The sequence below is a fragment of the Liolophura sinensis genome, chromosome 8 (genome assembly GCF_032854445.1).
Source record: "Liolophura sinensis isolate JHLJ2023 chromosome 8, CUHK_Ljap_v2, whole genome shotgun sequence".
Taxonomy (NCBI): Eukaryota; Metazoa; Mollusca; class Polyplacophora; order Chitonida; family Chitonidae; genus Liolophura; species Liolophura sinensis.
This window is the reverse complement of record NC_088302.1, coordinates 37785707-37799569: the sequence shown is the minus strand read 5'-3', so window position 1 is coordinate 37799569 and position 13863 is coordinate 37785707. Positions and strand designations below refer to the sequence as shown.

Here is a 13863-nt window from a genome sequence, read left to right as displayed (position 1 = left end):
ACGAGGACGATAGCCGGAAAGTGGTCCCACATAGTCATGGCGTTACTATCGAAGAGGTTGACATTGAAGAATGGTAAGAAGCCGTTCTCTAAAGTAGATGTTGTTCATTACTATCCTGTGTACCCTTATATAATCGTGATTAAATATGAAAGGCATTCCGTTCTTCCTGCTCAAAGCAGCGTCTGAGATTACTGTACTAAAGCTTGTATAAAATTGATATCAAGACGGTCAAGTTGACATTTACGACGTGTTGGCAGTGGTCAGTGTTATCAAACAGTCTAGAGGCAATTACGAAAGACTAACACATACTCAGTATCATTCTAGGGATCATTATTACCCCAATTTTAGTTTGAAGACCTAGAAATGATTCAGTTTTACTCTAATCTGAGCAGTTTGATTATGTACCAGCTAGTCATAGGTAGACTGCGTACTGTACCTGTATTTTACTACGCTACTGGTGTGTGAAAACATTGAAGTTAGAAATGTAGGTTTCATAATCAGCTTCAAAAATGAATTCATGGCAATTTCCACCAAATTACGCCACGGGGTTATAGAATTTTATACCAACTAAATATGTTTTTAATAGTACATGTAAGAAAGCACATTCAGAATGATATATGGTTGAATTTAATAATGATATTAGCTCTCATATTTATGTAGGCAGATCAGTATGGGATTCTTTATGAAATATAACCACAAAACAATGACAGGGCTACATGTATGTGAAAATTACCATAGATGCACATGTGTTAAATGGGCTGCAAATTATATGATGATGGGGGATGAAAAATTGGTATGTAGGTAAATCCTTGTCAGTCTGGTTTGAACTGCCTCTGTTTTGTATCAGCAGCTCTGTCTACTGTCAGAGGTAGGGCAGTTATTTCATACTCTACTAGTTCTAACCGGTGCATAAATATTTGCTGGAAATATAAACTATGTATAAGTGGACTTTGATCTCTTTCATTTGGATATGAAAGTAGGTCATAGTTTGCTCATATGTGAGTCACAAATTGAATTAAGTATCTTTGCCTTATTAGAGCTGTTCTTTGGTGCTAAGTTTATGAAGTTTAGAGGTTATCAAAATTGAATGGAATTGCAACACAATAATTATAAAATTGTTGGGGCTGATAAAATGTTGTTTGTAACATGACTCGTTTCATGTGTTTGCTTTTACTGGAAACTTTTTTTAACTTGACCTAGTCTCAGAGTATGAAGTCAGTTAAGTTACATGTATATAATTCTCTTTAGTTTGAATGGATTAAATTATTTTCCTCAGTTGGTTAGTGCGCTAATGATCCCAGGAGCCTCTCACCAATGCGGTCACTGTGAGTTCAAATCCAGCTCATGCTGACTTCCTCCTCAGCCTTATGTGGGAAGGTCTGCCAGCAACCTGCAGATGGTCATGGGTTTTCCCTGGGCTTTGCCTGGATTCCTCCGAACATAATGCTGGCTGCCGTCATATAAGTGAAATATTCCTGAGTACGGCGTAAAACACCAATTTATTAAATTTTAATAAATTAAATTATGTTCTCTTACAGCAAGATGCTATGTCAACTTGCTCAGACAGTTTTACAGATCGGAATCTTCTCTTCCCAAAATAACAACACATTACACAGTATTTCCCAGGGAGAGCGACCCTCGCTGGAAAGGTCAGTGTATAGCTGTGTTTGTATATAAGTCTATTTGCTGGTTTGGTAATTGTTGTGTATGTCCTCTTTGAAGGTTAAATAATTTTTATTTCATGCTTGACTGGCCCCGATGAATAGGAAAGGTACCTTTATATGTTACTATAAATCTGTTATGTCATGTTATGGACTTACACGTACATGTAACTAGAACTATACATGTGTATGTAATGAGGGGCCTTTGCGGCGGAGGGGTTTAGCACGCCAGCATGGCGAAATGACCCAGGAGCTTTTCAGAAATGCAGTCTGTGAGTTCAGGTCCAACTCATGCTGGCTTCCTCCCCGGCCATGCATGGAAAGGTCTGTCAGCAGTCTGCAGATGGTGGACGGTGGTGGATTTCCCCTGGGCTCTGCTCGGTTTCCTCCCGCTGTAATGCTGGCCACCTCTATACGAGTGAAATATTCTTGAATACGGCGTAAAACACCAATCAAATAAATAAATATATATGTAATACATGTATGAATTGTAAATACATGCACTGTTATCTTCATGTATTTGTGTACCAATTATTTATGGTTCCATTTTGTCATTTTTTTTTTCAAATAAACGCCCAAACTGTTAAATTCTTTATATTGGAAATATTTTTATACTGTGTAGCCAATCTTGTGTGATTTCAACATTGTACAGCATGTAAGCATCCTACATGTATATGTGTGTCTCCATTGCTGTTGTTGTTGTTGTTTGACAGATGTGGATATGGAGAGGTATGGCGATGAGGCAGACGTTGTAATCGTGGGAGGTGGACCAGCTGGACTGTCAGCTGCCTGTCGACTCAAACAGTTAGCCAATGAACAAAGCCGAGAACTCAGAGTATGCCTGGTGGAGAAGGCTTCAGAAATAGGTGAGGTTTATTTAGTAGGACAACGGAGCCCACTAATCCCTTTATTCCTATATAGATTGAGGTGCATAAATAATAGCAAACATGTACTGTACATGAAGAAAATACGAATGTTGGATATTACCTTTGTGCTGTGCCTATGATGTTAACATGTTTGTCAACAAAGCTAGTTGCATTTTTGTTGAAAACAATTGATCTTTGCTTCTATCATGCAAATAATATCTCTTCATTTACATATACAGCAAATAAGTTATAATTTTATCAAATTTTTCACCTTATTATAATTGCCATGTCCAGCGTTTAGGAGGGTGAAATTTTCTGTTAAATTTATTAAAATATTGGGTCTACTATACTAAGTAGGTGAAAAATCACATGAAATTGTATGTGATAAACAATAAATCACATCTAACTTCACATGATTTTTCGCCAGCTTATTATAGCAGGGTGAAAAAGGTGATATACTGTATTTATTAAGGAGGAAATTTATTTGCTTGTCTGTCGTATTAGCCTGCGGCCTCATTGCTTAGGGGCCCGTCAGTTACAGCAAGAACAACATCTCAACCAAACGAGTCAGCAAGAGCCCGTACATCATCGTTAGCATGCTGTTCAAGCATTCATGTTTATAGCATATAATATCTGAGTGTAATGTTATTGTGAAGTAGGCTACTATACCACATTGGTCTGGACAAAGAGCTGGTTCTCAGTGTTGAAAAATTAACTGTCTAAACTGTAAAGTCTTTCATACATTGTACTCCTCTCTCTCAGGTAGATAGGCTATTGTGAACAGTTGTCATTACTTTCTGCCCACAGGTGGTCACACTCTATCAGGAGCATGTATAGAGCCCCGGGCTATGTCAGAGCTGTTCCCAGACTGGGAAGAGAGAGGGGTAAGTGAGGAAGGAAAAAGACATTTTAATGCTTGAAATAACAATCCATGGTATGATGTTGTGTGACTATGATTCCTGTTTTATGAAATGCACAGGCAGTTATGTGCAAAAGAAAGTTTCAATTTCATAAAAACAAAATTTGAAACATGAAAAAATATTTTGTCGACATGAAAAGTGTTTTGTGTTATGTTAATACAAATTTATTAGTGTATGAACTTTTGGATGAATCAGCGAGGATCAAAAATCAACCGAGGAATCAGTTCCCAAGAACTGTTCAGTAAAATGTTTTTGAGAAAATGAAGTATTCTTGAGTAGGGCACAGACAGACTGAAAACCCTTAGCATCAAAGTATTAATGCAAGTATGTGAAAATGAGTTGATATGTAGATTTATTTTAATCTTGCTTTGCAGATAATAGCTAGATGTCATTGGATCTTTCCAGTTTCACACCATTTCTCTGATTGTATGTATTCACCATGTGTTTTGTGGTCAGTATATTAATTACAGCCAAATTGCTATGGTATTTGTAGGCTCCCCTGAAAACGAAGGTAACAGGTGACAAATTTTCACTGCTGACCAAGACAGGCAGAATACCTATTCCAGTATTACCAGGTACGATCACTAAACATATTGTAAACTAAAATATTATTGAGCCTGGCATGAAACACTCATGATGAGATAAATTGTAAAGAAAAGCCCTATATCATCATGACCATGTATAAAGACCATGGGAGATATTCACTCACAGTATGTGATCAGTACAGCTATGATACAGGTATTGTGGCTGTTAAAAGCTGGGAAAGGAACATAACACATTCTCTTACTAATAATGCCAGATATATCCCTCAATATTGGTGTAAGCAACATGATAATATTGTGAGTGTAATCTGCTACATATGTTCTTACAGGAATGCCTATTAATAACCATGGTAATTACATAGTGCGGCTGGGTAATGTGGTGAGGTGGTTAGGAGAGCAGGCAGAGGAGCTGGGGGTAGAGCTATACCCGGGCTATGCTGCTAGTGAGGTGAGTCAGCTGAGGCATTACTTTTTCTGGGTAGCAGTCACTGTATCAACTTTTTCTCTTTACTTTTTTGTCTGTCCAACTTTTGAGGACTGCATTTATAGGATACACTGCCATACTTTTTGCAGTTGAGGTGCCATACTCCTTATATATTATGATAGTGTGCTTAGGCATATTATTGGCACACAAGCAAGGTTATAAGAAGTTATAGAATGAACCACTGCACATAAGTACTTATGGAGAGAAAGGTATTTGAAAGCCTCATGTTAAATCACCAACTTTCATATAAAGTTTAAATACATGTTGTGCTAATTCTGTGCTACTTTAAGGCTATTCAGTTATGTGATGCAGTGCATTAGTGCTCTCCAGACTCTGCCCGTTTTACATCCTGACAGCGTGAAAGTTAAGTGTCATTGAGCATGGACTAAAATAAATATAGATATATCTAGAAGGTATCACTAATGGTAATTCTACACCATTCTACATCTATATGATATTCTACTATATTGATTCATGATTTACATGTTAATAATCCATTTATTTTTGTTACATTGATGTCTTTCATTTTTTGTACTTTTTTTTTTTTTTGATTTATTGAAAAAACTTTTTAATTTCAGGTTTTATTTCATGACGATGGAAGTGTGAAAGGTATAGCAACAAATGATGTAGGAATTCACAAGGATGGTTCACCAAAGGTAAGCAAATACTTTTATTGAGGGTTTTCTTTCCTTGATGTACATTGTTGCTTTATAAACTTCTTTGGTGATGATAGTATTATTTGTATCTGAAATCACCAAGTATTTTTTTTTTAAATGTTTTTGTCTTGTATCAAAGTGGTGTGTTATATGTATATGTAGTCTAGATTTTATAGCAAAATATTCTAACAGAAACATTGAATAATTTATTTATTTGTGCTTCATGTTATACCCAAGAATGTTTTACTTACTCACGACAACCAGCATATAATACTTTGTGTGTTCGCTGTGTTGTGTTGTGCGGTTAATAACCTAAAGATTTATTTTATGTTTAAAGGGTAGGACGTTTTCTGTGCTCACAATAGTTTGCATTAATTTTAAACATTTTATTTGTGTTCTTGTTTCTAAGGAAACGTTTGAGAGAGGGATGGAGCTTCATGCTAAAGTGACGATATTTGGAGAGGGTTGCCATGGCCATCTGGCCAAGCAGTTATACAAACAGTTTAACCTCCGTGAGAACTGTCAGCCTCAGACATACGGGATTGGGCTGAAGGAGCTATGGGAGGTAGCCCCAGAACATCATCACCCAGGCAGAGTGGAGCACACAGTTGGATGGCCATTTGTGAGTAGACATCCATGTAATATTACTCCACGCACACACTACAAGTGACAACTTAGCTCCTCTTTTCTCGTTGATTGTGGGTTTCCTCCCAGGTTCTGCCTGATTTCCTCCCACCATAATGCAGGCGCCCGTCGTATAAGTCAAATATTCTTTACGGCGTAAAACACCAATGAAATAAATGAATAAATCAATGCTTCTCTACCTGTAATTGCCAAATTTGTCATTCAGTCGTTCGACACACAGAGTGGGGGTTCAAATTCGGCTTTGTACAGGGAATTTGTACATTCACACACTCTGACTGCTTGTAGGGCCTTTCTGACAGTAAGTGGTTAACAACCCTGGCGATTTGCACAGTCTAACATTCATCGTCTTCCACTTGTATATGAGACTTCCACTTCCATAGGAGACCACTTGTCTTCCACTGATATGATGCAAGTCTGTATTTCCACTCATAAAACTGACTGCCATAGTAATTAAATGCTGGTTGAATAAATAGTAGCAGGGAAGACCTTCAGGTGATAACATAAATTCTCTAGTAATATTTCATCAAAACATTTAATGAAGAGATGAGTGAAAAATATCACTGGATGTCTTGATGTAAACTAGGAACATAAAACATCTCTGGAGTCAGTTGCTGCTCCTATTGTTTGATTTTACATTGGTCACAATAGAGTTATTTCCCTTGTATTGGACTAACGACCAAGAGCAGGCTGATGTACCCTAATACATGCATCCAGTCTATCTATCATCGCAAAGCCTGTAGCTCATGGCCTATGTTTTCTCGTTGCTATATTGTCCTACAAATCGACGTATGTATGGAAGCTCACTCAATTTTATCCCCCCACAGGAGGTACATGTTCATGTATTTAAGGGAGAGGGTTTCAGGTACCAAGGAATGGGGCTTACACTCACTGTTCACTGTGCACACTTTCACAGCTGATACAGTCCTGAAACAAAGTCTTGGTGTGATAGTAAGGCACACCTGAAAAATCAAAAGTCAGGGGTGAATAAATTTAGAGGTGCTAATGAAACTCCTGTTCTCTTCTAAGGGGTGATGATGTTGATAAAATTATAACTTCTTACTACCAGTCCTCCATGACATGAACAGAGGTTACTGATGCTGTATTGTGTGAATAAAACATGTAGTGATATATTAATAGGGTGCTAAACAAGTTGTGTGCGGTGGTTAACGTCTCCTTTTTCTAACAGGATATTCACACGTATGGTGGAACATTTTTGTATCATTTGGATGAAGGATCACCACAAGTCGTTGTAGGCATGGTGGTAAGTAATAATATATGAAGATTAATCTGATAAAACCAGGTTATCTGTGAAGAGTAAACTCTTTGATTCTATTATTAATCACTAATTGTTTCTATTACATTATAATTTACAGTCTTAATATATTAATACGTTAAACTTATTGCAGAATCCTAGATAAACTTCAACTTGAATTCAAATGGCACCAAGTCTTTGTGTTTTCTAGTAGATTCGTTCTCTATAAACACTATAAATTGCATACTTTAAGGTATGAATTTAATAATAGAAATTCATGTGGGTATGACAATGAATAGACTGATGTTTTGCATTTTTATGGGCCTACTGGGGAGAATCGCCAGAGTCCCATTATAGAGGCTTGAAGAAATGTGAAGAAAAATTGTTGGAAGTAGTTTCAATCAAGTACGACGTGTCAGTGCGCTTAATGAAATAGACCATGTGTTATGGTCAGATATTAGCTTCCTTTCATGATGGTTTCTTCATTGTTTTGTTGGGATCTATATGTTATGATTATGCATTGAATAAAAATTTTAGTTATGTTAGGAGTCATGCTTTCATTTATTATTTGTTTAGTTCCGTGCCACAAAAGGTTATCGAATGTGCTTGCACTGTTTTTAGGATTGTGATAGTAAATGTCAGATACCTGGAGGTACCTTCATTGTCTGTGAAAGTGTGAGCAGCAAAAAGATTTACTATAAGGTAGCCTACGTTCATATTAGTCACTAAAATGATAAAAATAAAAGTTGTCAGATGGCGGGTATGCCATTGGACCTTGACCCCAGTGCTATAAATAAGGGGCGTGCAGGCGTAAATGTGCTTAAAAATTAGATGATATGCTTCTAATATTAAAACAGAGCTTAGTACTAAATTCCTGAAAACTATGGAATAGTACATGCGAAATTTAAAGCAAACAGTCCTGTCAGAATTAAAAGTAGATCTCCAAAGTAGTTTATGTGCGCGGCGCTCTCCATGACCTGTTAGTTTTCAGAAACTGACGGTTACAGCAAAGGCTCATGTACCACTACCCCCAGTCACGGAGAATGACTGCTGTGATATTTGTATTTGTGACAATCTCTAGTGTTTGCCCTGAAGAAGATGTAGCAAAGCTAAAAAAAAGTGGTCATTTGGGTTACTGTACAGCAAATTCAGCTAATGCAAAGAAATACAACAATCACAAGAACAGCGAATATTCAGAAACACTTTAGATTTATACTGTATACTGCCACTAAGTAAAGCACAGATGATAAATTTGTAGGCCTGCATTTGGATTTAGCATAAGCGTATCATATTTTGATCCCAAAACGGCAGTTGTTCTTGTATACAGAAATGTTCCAACATGTAAAAAGAAATTACCAGTCGCATCAGGCAAGTTACCATAGAATGAAATAATACTGCAACCCCTGGTATCAAAGCAAAATGAAATTGTAAGGCTGTCAGTAAGTGGGTTATTGGAATAAACCCAGTAAACCTACAGGTTGAGGTGTAATAAATAATGTAGGCCTGTGAGTGTCATTCAGATTCATCCCTCATGACGAAGATTTATAAATAAGGAATTTATTCTAGAATGTTATGACAAGTCGTAATACGCAGTTTTCGAGTTACGCCAAACACGACAACAGAATGACGTCTCCGTGCAAAAAGACGTCGCCACATTATGGCACAGTAGGGCTAATTGCCTATCTTTTAAGATGGCAGCGAGCGTGTGTAGATCAAAGTAATGGTAGAACATCATTTTTTGTGCAATATTGGGGAATGCTAATTCACCCCTGAACACAATTCAGAAGATCAGTGTAATCCTTTCAATTACTTCTCTATATTTTGTATACCACCCCATGTTAAAATTACCAGATTGGCCCTACCGTGTCGTAAAGTGACAAAGTCATATCATAAAGGGACGTCACTCTGTCGTCGTAACGTCATATCTCGAAACATGCGTATTCTGGGCAATTGACATGCACATACATATACTTGTAGTCCTATATGTAACTACAAGAATCTCTGAACCGGTAGGCCTATACACATATGCACATATATGTCTTTTGATTTTCTCAACTCCCCTCACACAATGAACTTCACACTTTCCAGACATATTGCTGGGGACCCAAAATAGTGAAGCGTTCCGTATTTTCAAACCAATTGTACCGCAGTAGGCTTACCAAGTACTCCCTCACCCAGTATAGTAGGGAGTACCGCACTACCTGTGAAAATTACCTGTAGCACTGCTTGACCCCGTAAGTTACTGCCCAATAGTTTGTCTTCCTATTTGTGTGAATGCCAACAAACTTATTTCATAGTTCGTTGAAGAATTTACATGCATCTCTAAAATTGTGGAATGAGCTGTCATTTATGTTTGCTATAAGTGATGAACATTTGGATATAATCCTAAAAAGATTGACCGATCGTACATGTATTTTATGCGTCCTTACCATATTTGTACATGTATTTTATGTGTCCTTACTATATTTATACTGTTAAAGTACAACTGTACATTATAAAACAAGTATAATGATATGTTGCCTTGATCTATTGCCACATACAGCAGTGGTACAAATAATGAAGATTTTTGTGCTTGCACTAACTGAACAAATAGAAATGGAAATGACTTAGTTGAAAAAAAAAATTTTGAGAAAATGTCTACAATCTTACAGTATATCATAATATGACGTTCTGGTGCAATGCATTCTTTTTGAAGTCAAGTCATTATGCGGTGGGCTGGGTCCTCCATTACAAACAGAATAACTGATAGACACTTTGTGGGTGAAGATCAGTGAATTGTACTAGAAGACAATTGGTCATTAGTTACAACAAATATAAAAACAGAAGAAGAACAATAGACCCATTTCACAGTCCTTGGGCTCTAGGTTTAAAATATGTTTGCGCTATATATTTTGGAATTTGAGTTAACAGGATCGATGGTGATTGGCTGATGGTGAAGATAGGGTTTTCTGTGTTAAGCCCTGCAGTTTCGGTAATGCTTGAATAAACGTACCACATCTAAACTTCAGCTTAGACTAGGCATAGCCTGAGCTTTCCTTCACACCAGCCGATGAAAATTGATTCTGTGTACCTCTAAGATAAAAAAAAGCATGGAAGTACATATTGTTGCCCATCAAAAATAGTGAATTAATATTTGGACAACATTTGTTCAGTCCAGACTCTGTTTGAAAATTCTGTGTCAGGATCATATTTAACCAAAGCAGTGAACCCTCTATGTTTGGCCTCCATTACTTATCTTTTGCCAAAACCTCTTCAAACTCATTTGTACATTTTAATGTTGAGTTTTGATGTTCCAGTGTTATTGTGTATGTTTGCAGGTTGGTTTAGATTACAAAAATCCCTACCTGAGCCCCTTCCGCGAGTTCCAGAGATTCAAGCACCACCCATCTTTAGAACCTATGTTTAGATCTGGCACAAGAGTGGCGTATGGGGCCCGAGCTCTCAATGAAGGCGGCCTTCAGGTAATCCATTTTTGTCACACCTATCAGTGATGAAAAGTTATACGAATGGACGAGCAGGTATTGATCTGTGACATGTATGTTGAGTTAAAGTCTTGTAATATATCATCACTCGACTGTGAATTTAGATATTCACTTTTGAAAAATGTTTTTTTTTTAAGTCCTTGAAATTGCTTTATTTAAATATCACATTATATAATGTTGAAAAGGGACAAATAAACAAGGTACCCCGACATTATCTATTACTCCTCGTGAAGATCTATGCTTCTGTAAAGTGATGGAAAGCGCACAATATTAGGTCTTTGCAAATCCTTGAAATATTTTGGATGAGAACCCTGCTTACATGTTCTAAGGAAAAGCACATGTGAAAATATTTTCATTACTTTACATCCTGTTCTGTTCAGTCTCTTCCCAAGTTGACCTTTCCCGGAGGAGCTTTGATAGGCTGCAGTCCAGGTTTCATGAATGTGCCTAAGATCAAGGGCACGCATAACGCCATGAAGAGTGGAATGGTGGCTGCTGAGGCAGTGTTTCAGACCATCTGTGACCAGGAGACTAGCCCTACCTCAGCCACCAAGGGTGAGTGAAGTCCTGGAGAGTCATGTCAGTGAATGTGAAATGTCAAGGACTGTGGTGTCGATAACCCCTATACATTTGCCTAGATGAAGAAGAGAGTGCTTCCTTATGATGCATAGCTCTGCAGGTTCAAGCTTCTTCATCATAGTGTTATAACAATAAAAAATCGAGAAATAAGAACTGGAAGAAGATGGGTTTTCATCTTCATCAGTTTAATGATCTCACATTTATAATTGTAAACTAGAACTTGTTTTTTTAGGTTTTGTTCTGGTTTCTTTTACTCCCATTGTATGAGTGAATTGTTCTTGAGTTGAAAAAAGTAAATGAAATACTCTTCAGTATGGCACAAGACTCCAATCAAACAAATAAATAAAAAAATAAAATTGAATTGAATACTCGAAAAGCTCCAATACAGTATATCGCTGTGAGGCTGAATACCTTATTTTGTGACAGTTTGTGAAGTCATATCCTCTCCATTACTTAGAATATTTTCGGCTACACTGTTTACCGTTTAAATCTAGATAGGCTTTATTAAATAACTGTGTTGATGATTTCCTGTGATCAGGATTGGAGCCTGCTGTTTATGAAGAGATGATCCGTAAGAGCTGGGTGTGGGATGAGATTAAAGCTGTCCGCAATGTACGTCCGTCTTTCAACAGTCCCCTGGGGCTGTATGGAGGTTTGGTGTACACAGGTATCTTCTACTGCTTACTGAGAGGCAAAGAGCCTTGGACTTTGTCTCATAAAGGTGGGTCTTTACCTCAGATGTGTGAACCTGTTGACGTGTTACAGCTGAGACATCTGTTACAATGTTGTAACTGAATGATTGTGTTTCATCCCTGTAAAGTTGCTTGTCAGTTAAAAATTCATTTGTCCTAATTATTTATGTAATATGGGGAGGCATCTGTTTCTGCTTGGGTCTTCCGAACCCCACTTTGCTTTTCAACTTTTTGTGGGTGAGATATGAGTGATGCAACATTGTCTTTCCGGTTGCTCTAAGATTATTAGAAGTTGATATATAGAGTTCCCAAGCATGTCAGAAGAAATGCTTGTGAGCATTTAAGTCTGCTTTCGCCCCTGTCCTTAAATAACTCTGGTTATATCATGTGTTGTCTTTTCTTAATCATTTAAAATGTTGGTGAGTGAGTGCTGAGAAAACTCTGATATATCAATATATCAATGTTGTTTAGGAATGGACCATGCTCAACTGAAGCCTGCTGCGGAGTGTACTCCTATAGAATACCCTAAACCTGACGGAGTGGTAAGTTTTGACCTCCTGACCTCTGTGTCACTGACCGGGACCAATCATGATCATGACCAGCCTGCCCACCTGACTCTGATGGATGACAGTGTGCCTGTCAACCAAAACCTGAAGCTGTATGACGGCCCTGAACAACGCTTTTGCCCTGCAGGTAATGCACAGTAAATTGCATAATTTCAGGGGCTTGTTTAGTAGAATTGTACATTGTTTAAGATATATACATGGTACATATGGCTGTGATAATGCAAAAGGTAAAAAATAGTAATTTTAAAAATATAGGAGATCTATTAACATCGTTAATATGGATATGTTTTCTACTGTTGATATTAATGTCACATGTGCCCTTAAACCAGAACCTCAGTGAAGCACTACTAGCTAAAAGAGCGGAGGAAATCCGTCCTGCAACAAGGAAGCACATCACATGCACTCTAAGGATTCCTTCGTTGTCATATGACTGAAAAATGTTGACCTTTATCTTATGTCCTAACATAAAATGTGTTTCCACTGAAATATGAAAACATTCTCACGGTTACCATAGTCCATGACCAGTTAGGTCACAGCCTCAAATACGGCTAGTTTGGCTGCAACTGCAAGTGAAGAGTTTTGCAAAGTACCCAGGGAAGGGCGGTGGTTTACTTCCTCTCTCGGTAACCAATAAGCTTGATTGTCTTTTTGTAACTGGTAAGTGATTGATTGGTTCAAACAAAACCAGAAAAAGTATCTCTCCCTTTCAGAACAAGACATTGTCCTTAGTGGGGTATTAGTAGGGGAAAGAGGAGCGTAAGAAAAATAGTTCCAGCATGTGTATTAACACATGTTCTTACATTTTGACAGGTGTGTATGAATACGTAGAGCGAGAAGATGGCCAGGGCAGCCGGTTACAGATCAATGCTCAGAACTGTATTCACTGTAAGACGTGTGACATCAAGGACCCCAGTCAGAACATCAACTGGGTGTGCCCACAGGGTGGGGAGGGGCCCGCTTATAACGGCATGTGAGGCCTCATCACACTCATAGCAGAGCATTTATTCTCTCAGGTATCTTCATAGTAAGCAATTGCAATGCAGTGCAAAGTAATGGCTGCCTGTTGTGATAGAGTTTACCCCTCAGAAGAGTGAAGGTGGTGAACATTTATCTGAGGGTGGTGGCATATGCAATGTACACTTGTGAGATAATACTTCAAGGAAATAAAGATGAAAGCACATCACTTCAGTTGTAAATATATGCATGTATATATGTATGAAACCTATTTGTAGTCGTGTGAAATAAACAACAAAGTCCTTAAACTTTTGTTGGCTTATCCTTCTTTTCATTTATGCTTGATGTGAAAGTTTAGTCTCTCAGGCTTCTCTCTCGTTCTTACGGAGAGTCTTTAGTTCCATTAATCCAGATGTTCAACTCTTTTAATGATATAAAACCATTGGTAGGGAAATATTTTAATAACATTTTCAAGCATCTTGTTATGCATTGCTGTATATGTATGTTAGGTTATTGTGTAAAAACTACATCCTATACTCCTTTTTAAAATTCAGAAGCAAAACT

At 37.6% G+C, this 13863-nt stretch overlaps 1 protein-coding gene across 1 annotated transcript; it reads left to right on the top strand.

The window, feature by feature from the left end:
* The first annotated feature begins 3 nt into the window (after nt 1-3).
* On the top strand, nt 4-13597 carry LOC135472867 (electron transfer flavoprotein-ubiquinone oxidoreductase, mitochondrial-like). The gene is made up of 14 exons (XM_064752573.1): nt 4-73; nt 1539-1649; nt 2375-2527; nt 3335-3411; nt 3941-4022; nt 4319-4437; nt 5052-5129; nt 5539-5751; nt 6961-7035; nt 10344-10487; nt 10889-11063; nt 11626-11808; nt 12251-12472; nt 13156-13597. The coding sequence occupies exons 1-14, from the start codon at nt 37-39 to the stop codon at nt 13317-13319; spliced, it is 1833 nt and encodes a 610-aa protein (XP_064608643.1). The 5' UTR covers nt 4-36; the 3' UTR covers nt 13320-13597.
* Nucleotides 13598-13863: the final 266 nt, after the last annotated feature.